This window comes from Eurytemora carolleeae, unplaced genomic scaffold (assembly GCF_000591075.1).
Source record: "Eurytemora carolleeae unplaced genomic scaffold, Eaff_2.0 scaffold1559, whole genome shotgun sequence".
NCBI lineage: Eukaryota > Metazoa > Arthropoda > Copepoda > Calanoida > Temoridae > Eurytemora > Eurytemora carolleeae.
In genome coordinates, this window is record NW_019397444.1 from 58,700 (window position 1) to 67,200 (window position 8,501).

At 32.5% G+C, this 8,501-nt stretch overlaps 1 protein-coding gene across 1 annotated transcript; it reads right to left on the reverse strand.

The window, feature by feature from the left end:
* Positions 1-443: 443 nt before the first annotated feature.
* Positions 444-8,288, reverse strand: LOC111714327 (uncharacterized). Its single transcript, XM_023489409.1, has 9 exons — positions 8,182-8,288; positions 6,777-6,846; positions 5,936-6,003; positions 4,897-5,013; positions 4,093-4,136; positions 3,618-3,700; positions 3,337-3,422; positions 2,396-2,494; positions 444-1,092 (listed from the first exon to the last, which is right to left on the reverse strand). The coding sequence occupies exons 1-9, from the start codon at positions 8,220-8,222 to the stop codon at positions 1,020-1,022; spliced, it is 681 nt and encodes a 226-aa protein (XP_023345177.1). The 5' UTR covers positions 8,223-8,288; the 3' UTR covers positions 444-1,019.
* Between the last annotated feature and the right edge of the window lie 213 nt (positions 8,289-8,501).

The following is an 8,501-nucleotide window of genomic DNA, read 5'->3' on the forward strand; positions in this document are numbered from 1 at the left end:
GCGATAATATTTATACAATGAAGACGACTATTCTATAATTTTATTCAAAAAGAAGCTTTTCTAATTGACAGCTTCTCTCGACTTCTATGGGTAGATCCATCCTGCTTAACAGCTGAATATAAATTAAAATGAAATCGAAAGTAGTCTTCATTGTAATGATATAGTTGCCAACCACTAGTATGTTAATTAATAAATTAAAGAGACCGTAGACACAATTTCAAGTTGTTCTCTTTTTAAAAGAGCCATGTCCAATTCACAACGGCCTTAAAAGATATAAAATGCATGAATCATCTTCTCGATAAAAGTTATTTTAAAATATAATTTCTACACGAAGTGACTTCGAACTTCTGCTTCAAAACACGACAAAAGGTTTAAAAATTAAAGAGAACCTTTATGAATCTGACATGCCCTTTTTTTAAGTTCACATGAAATTCCAACGACAGTGCCTTTAAGAAATATATTTATCACAGCTTTTAATCATATAGTATACATATATTTAAACATATTCGGCCACAGTTAGATTTCAAAAGTAACAATACCAATGAATAGCTAATAAGGCATTTATTGTTACCCTAAAAATACTCAAATAAGTGAAGGGTCCCTTTAATATTCATAAATATGAATTCACTGCCAAAAGAAAGTATTTAACAAAAATAAGTAATAAGGTAAAATAATATTGAGAGGTATAAATTTTGTGACACAAATGGCGTAGTTTGGATACAATTATAATTAAATATTGTACATATTGTAAAAGAAAGATTGTGCGCAACATATTATAAAGATGATTGGCATCTTGTATTGAAAGATGAACGGTTATAATTCAAAGAGATCTAATCAAATTGGCAAACTATTCCATACAACTCACAATCTCCTTTTGAATCTGCAATTTTCCCTTTAATATAGGAAATTTCTTCAATATGGCGGATTTTTTCTCACTAAATTGGAAAGTCAGAAAGTCTGGATTTTGATATTTGAGTTGGATTGATAACAAAGAGAGCATCATTTATAAAGAAACAACTTTATTTTGTTAGATTTAATCTTTTTGGTTCATCCGGTATTCGTCCCATATAGTATTCTTGGAGAAGGAACCACCTGGAATAAAGTTAAATCATTGATCGGAAAGACCTACGGAATTCTTGTGTTGTGAGTATCGAGATCTTTGCTTATCTCGATCTTTTGCTAAAGTGACAGTATGCGTAATTTCCAAAAGAATAGCAATGCCCAATTTACAATGGTACCTTTGACAACTTTGTAAGATCAATTTGAATTAGAAATTAATAGTTTTGTCTCTTTATTTTCATTTGAGGTTTCTCTGCGAAAGTGACTTGCACATTTCAAGTTTAAAAGAAGAAACATGTAGTCTATTTAGAGTATCTAGGTAAAAAACTAACCTAGGCTTGTCTCCTAATATTAGACAAATATCTGACTGTAAATATGTAGTCTATATAGTGTCTAGTGTCTAGTATCTCGGTATAAAACTAACCTAGGTTTGTCTCCTAATATTAGACAAATATCTGACTGTAAACATGTAGTCTATATAGTGTCTAGTGTACAGTGTCTCGGTATAAAACTAACCTAGGTTTGTCTCCTAATATTAGACAAATATCTGACTGTAAATATGTAGTCTATATAGTGTCTAGTGTACAGTGTCTCGGTAAAAAACTAACCTAGGTTTGTCTCCTAATATTAGACAAATATCTGACTGTAAACATGTAGTCTATATAGTGTACAGTGTCTAGTATCTCGGTAAAAAACTAACCTAGGTGTGTCTCCTAATATTAGACAAATATCTGACTGTAAACATGTAGTCTATATAGTGTCTAGTGTCTATTATCTAGGTAACCTAGGTTTGTCTCCTAATATTAGACAAATATCTGACTGTAAATATGTAGTCTATATAGTGTCTAGTGTCTAGTATCTAGGTAAAAAACTAACCTAGGCTTGTCTCCTAATATTAGACAAATATCTGACTGTAAATATGTAGTCTATATAGTGTCTAGTGTCTATTATCTAGGTAAAAAACTAACCTAGGTGTGTCTCCTAATATTAGACAAATATCTGACTGTAAACATGTAGTCTATATAGTGTACAGTGTCTAGTATCTCGGTAAAAAACTAACCTAGGTGTGTCTCCTAATATTAGACAAATATCTGACTGTAAACATGTAGTCTATATAGTGTCTAGTGTCTATTATCTAGGTAAAAAACTAACCTAGGTTTGTCTCCTAATATTAGACAAATATCTGACTGTAAACATGTAGTCTATATAGTGTCTAGTGTCTATTATCTCGGTATAAAACTAACCTAGGTTTGTCTCCTAATATTAGACAAATATCTGACTGTAAACATGTAGTCTATATAGTGTCTAGTGTACAGTGTCTCGGTATAAAACTAACCTAGGTGTGTCTCCTAATATTAGACAAATATCTGACTGTAAACATGTAGTCGCCATAACACTCTGATCCTTTCCACCGAACCGTGAGCTTAAGAAATACCTAAACAGTAAAGTAACTGATAAACTCAAGAATTAATTAAAATTTAACTATGTTTAACACGGATATTTTTTACACGTTTCCATACTACAGGATTACCCTCATATAGGGTTGTTAACGATCAAAAAAACGATAGTTTTTCGTTTCGCTTATATGTTTTCTAAATACTATTGTTTCGTTTAAAAAAAACGTTCGTTTTTGAAAACCAACCACTCGTTTTGAACTTCGAAAATGAATCTGAGTTTTATGACAACTAATTTCAAGTTTTATTCATGAAGATGAGGTTATAAATTTTGTCTTAAATGTTTTTTTATCCAGACAAATAACCTGAATATTTTCCGACCTCGGATTTTCCGACCAAAAAATGTATTTTCTCTTTAAAAGGTCGTTAACGATCGCTAAAGAAGGGTTGTCGTTAACGACCGTGAACGAAGGGTAGTTTTTTAAACTAAATTTTCAAAAAACGATGGTTTTCACAAACGATCGGTTCGTTTTCCGTTTTTTCTTCTTCGTTTTTAAAACGAAACGATAGTTTTTCAAAGAAGTGGAAACGATTCATCCCTATCCAAAGGATGAGATTGAAAAGAAAACCTAAAACTCTTAAAACGCAAAGCAATCATTTCTGATAATATCTTTATTGTTTCTAAAACCAAAAATGCACATGAAGTTTCGCAAAGAACCCACAAATGAGAAACAAATACTTACATATCTAATTCATTCATTCATTCTTGATCCGACAACGCTTTTAACGGTTCCGTTGTAAATCAAACATTTGACTCTATCAATTGCAAGTTACTTAAAATCACGCTTTCAGAGTGCATTTAATTAAAAATCAAATTTTTTACCTTTTCAGTGTTGTGTAATACATTTTACTCCATTTTTGCACGTTCTCTAAACTGCCACCAAACATGCCCCCTCCAATACGGTCAACCTTAAACAGGAGCGAATATCTTTCTATATTCTTTATATTATGTAAATTTCTCGAGACAGGGACAGTAGATAAAACTAATATTGGTCGCGATCAATTCCTAAAAATTTTAGGCTTCAACAATCAGCATATACCCCCTTTACCATATACCTTTACAGTCCAGTTGTAAGTAAATGTTCAGATAATACCATTGTTTACCTTGGAGAAATCTGCAAGTGAAGTTCCATTCTCTATAACAAGTTCTTCAGGTGAAAAAGCTCCAACTCCGAGCAAAAGAATTCCTATGAAAAAATGACTGCGCACAGAGGAATTTGCAGTTGAATACTTAAGCAGGTCTAGACAAGTTTACACTGTACTCGATGAACAAAGAAAGGTTTGACAGGTACCGTTGTGAATCGGACATTTGTATGGATGGTTACTTGAAATTACGCTTAAAGTACTTTTAAGTCATCAAAAAACTTTACATCACACAAACGACTAAACTTAACCTTGGGATCGTCATATTTCAAGAGTTTTCAGTCGTCTTTGCAGTGTCGTCTATTGAGTTCCATGGGAAAATGTTATCATTGGTAAAATTTGAAAAGACGACAGGGGGGGGGCTTATGGCATATAATACCTACATACATTTCATTAATAAATCCAGCTCGTGAAAAATATTTAGTAAAACTTTAACCTGCTTCCTTGGGTAATCGTTTCATCATCAGCTCGCCATTCCAACTGTTAACAATATAGATAAAGAGATTAAATCTGTAAGCCCCGACCGCCCTAGTGGTTAGGTACACTTGAGCAATAAAACAGTTGAATACATTGTATAGAAATTATATCGTCTTCATCATAAAAGGTAAAAGGCATGAAAGAATTCTTCTTAATCCAAGTGGTTTTTTTTCACACATGCCATTGTCTACTCTGTTTTATACTAAGCTAGGGATATTTGTTAAAAAGGCATTTTGTACAAAAAAAATGGATTTCTGAAGTCTGAAGCCGCCGTAACCATCTAGGCCCAACATATAGTCTTACCCTCATTTTAGACCTCTAAGATGAATTTCTAGAGTAAAAAACATACTATGTAGACCTCCATATGTGGAGTAAAGACATAAATATTTTGAGATTTTTAAGTTTTTTTCAAGAAGCTGTACTGTGTTAAGCCTTCCATAGAATAGTAATAGTAATGTACCACGTAGATGTGTTAGCTTAAAATAAAACATATTTAAATTTTGATCAGAATAGTCAAAAAGTATTTTTGACATCAAAAATGGATTCCTGGAGTCAGATAACTTTATTCTAGACGTACATATCACATACATGAACATTAAACAGAGCGAAAAAATCTAATTTTATGATTTTGAGGTTTTCGATTTTTTTGAGACCCTCCAACACACCGAAGAAGTCCGATAACAAAAATTTATGTAAATATATTTTACAAAAAAGAAAAAAAATATCTCAAAATGGCTACTATAAATTTTTGTTTATGTTCTACCTGGAATGTCTGAGTGCTCCAATATCTAGCCAGGCGAAGTAAACTGACCGGAACGGGTTGAGCTCCGATACAGTCTGTAGAAATCTACTTTTCTCATTCCAGATCCAGTACAGACGTCTTCAATAAAGAACAGTAAAAGTGGGCCAGGAAAAAATATTATTTGGGTATAATACATTTCTTTTCAATAAAAATAAAAAGATGAAAGTATCGAAGAATTATTCTAATAATTATAAAATACTCTACAAGCTAAATAATAAGAATTCCGGGGCCTCATTTGCTGTACAAGCCAGGATATGTATTATGTACGCCCATGGTTCAACTTTACAGGATGCAGGATTGACCCGTACCGGTGTCTGACAAGTCGGAACGTGTCGTTTGTAAGTGCTCAATGCCGTAACCTTTGTGTAAAGGATGCACAGTGGGCGTACAATAGGGCGCTTTCTCAACCTTTTTTTTTGCAAAATATAAACTAAGTTTGTGCAACGCTTTTAGATACTATAATAAGGCTAAAAATAGAATAGGAATAAAAAGAAATTTTTTGATTTTGTAGAAATATATTTTAAAGGTTTTGATACAATTAATGCTATACCCCAATTGTTTTCAATTTCAAAATCTTTCAGATTATATAAAAATATATATCAAACCAAAAATGTTCAGAAATAGAAATTCAAATCACTAAATAGAGAAAAATATGTCAACACGATCGCTTATGAATAATAAAAACTATTATTATCGTGAATTATTTTAGTAAAACCACTGTAATTCATTAATTTTAAGAAGAAACACAACGTGATATTTGGTCTAAGTCACTATAAATAAACCCTTATGAACGAGGGTGTGCAACTTGTAGATTTTAAAAAAATAATTACTTTTCATAATCAATAAGAATTATATTTGCGTGTTTTTTTGTTAAAAAGTTTCGCGGGCATTAATACCCCAAAAAAATGTTAAACCTTTCTTTTTAAGCATTAATATCCCCCTAAAAACATTTTAAACTTTGAGCTAAAATGCCTTTACATATTCCTTCTACGGGTTCCACCTGGAGTGTCCAATCTGTTGTTCTGGATCCAACGCTTCCTGAGCTGACCAGCTCGCTGAATCAATCATCTGAAATTTCAAAATATCAACCATTAAAAAATGAGTGGCATGTCCGACCCACAACGTTTACTTTTAAATAACTACAGGGTTACCCACAAAGCATAAGACTGTATGGACGACCCAGAACTCTAAAAATATGACGATAAAAAGCTTAACTTTTGGTTTCTACATTTAATTAAGTAGTTTGATGGTTTACTAAATGATTAAGGTTTTGCTGTCTAAAACAGAGTTAATATCCTTCATTTTCTCTAAATTATAAAGACATAAATGCAAAATTGTCACTTTTATAAAGAAACCACATTTAAAAATAGCCAATGTTTAGCAGAGAAAAATAAGGATATCTTATTCATTCTTTATCAGTAAATTGCAATAAAAGGGTACCAATGTGAATTTCACATGACGTTGTAAAAATGGATGAAATATCGAAATATCTCAAAAAAATTTAATTTTCAAATAATTTGTTCAAAATTTCGAACAATTGTCCGTAATTACTCATCCTTTTGAGTTTTGGTAGTTCGATACGGATATTACTTACAAAATGATTCAGGGGTGTATGTATACTGTATATTAGTTCTGAGACTCATATATCCCCCCCCTTTGCGAGGAATAAATAAAAAAGTGGAGAAAAAAATAAAAAATTTGTAATCAAAAAACAAATCTTTTGAATTTCCCCCAAAAATCATTCATTTCCCCCAATTCAGCAACTTCTGAAAGAAAAAATAATGATTTTTAAAGAAAATATACACCCCTGCATCAGGAGTTTTTCTACTGCAGTTTATTACCTGAGCCACGGATAGGGTTTCCAGAGGTTGTATGATGATGTGTAAAGGATATTTGGGAGTACGTAAACTTCTAAAATAAAACGTTATTTTAAAGGGACTGTCACGTGATCTTCCCTTTAATACGGAGCGTGCACGATTCACAGGAGTACTGTTTAAATGCACAGTAAGCCTCCATACAAAGCTGGCAAAGTCCGATTCACAACCGTACCCCTAAAATCTTATCAAAAATCAAATCATGTGGAGGACAGTGTAGTTTTTCTGACTTTCTTGTTTATTTCTGTGAATTTCTCCTTTGCTTCTTATAAACAAGAAATGCGCAAGTCACTTTCGCAGAAAAACCGCAAATGAAAACAAACAGTTTAAAGAAAGAAGAACATTGATATCTAATTCATACTTGATCAGACAAAGCTTCCAAGGGTACTGTTGTAATTCGGTCATTGCTATCTTTGCATGGAAGGTCATTTAATTAAGCTTATACAGTCCCTTTAAGCCTTTATCTGAAGAATAATGTGAAGAATAGAGTCGTTTTTCTAGCAAGTGTATGATTTTTTCTCAAGTATAAATTCCTGAGAAACACAATTCAAACAAATTAATATAAAGAGAAGATAAAGTGCCCTTGTAATCGGTCATTCCTTTTATAAAGGGGCGTATAAAGAAATTTGTCGGCTCAGTAACATTTTGCCTAGTACAAGTTCGCCTAGTACACTTTCGCCTAGTACATGTTCGCCTAGATAACATTTTGCCTAGATAACATTAGAAGGTAATTTTCGCCTAGATAAATTCACTAAAATTTATAAAGTTCCTCTTTTTTCTCAAGAAATTCAATTAAAAGAAAAAAATTTATTATAATAATGTTTACAAATTTTTTCTTAAAGGGCACTAGCTAGCTGGAAATGTTGATAATCAATTATGGCTGGTCTGCCTTGTTTGGTTTTCCCTGCCTGAATTAAGGACGTCAGGTCGACATCAATGTCAGTAGAAAACTGAATGATTTAAACTACAAAAAAAAATTGTGAAATTTTTACAGTAAAAATTGCGTATTTTTTTGTTCCAAAAGCTGGTTAATTTGAAGAATGTTAATCTAGGCGAAAATTACTCTCTAATGTTATCTAGGCAAAATGTTATCTTGGCAAAATGTAATCTAGGCGAAATGTTGTCTAGGCAAAATGTTATCTAAGCAAAATGTTATTTAGTCGAACTTGGACTAGGCGAAAGTGTACTAGGCGAACTTGTACTAGGCAAAATGTTACTGAGCCACATTTGTCCAAGGGGGGCTTAATATTTCCTCTTTCCATGGGGATCAGCATTCGTCTTGTGGGCACCTGGAAACCATATATTTCACATATCAAGAGGGGGCTCAGCCCCAATAGTCACCTCCCCCCCCTGTATACGCCTCTGTTTTTACCTGATCATTTGTGCACTATCTCTTGAAGTAAAAACAACCATACAATCCTAAACATTATCTAGTTTATACATATCAAATTGCCTGAAAGGGCCTAAACAGAGTGGTGCACATTATAAATAAATGTATGGCTGACCCAACATTTCAGGGGTGTATATTTTTCTGAAAGATCAACCCCCGCTCCCACTCCAATCTTTGAAAATATTTTTTTTTATTTCCCGAAAGTTAAATAAACATTTAGGTTCTTTTCGGGCTGATTTGTGGAAACTGCAGGATTTCTGTGGTAAAGTGTGGAAAAAAGATGAAAATTTTTTCCTTTTCAT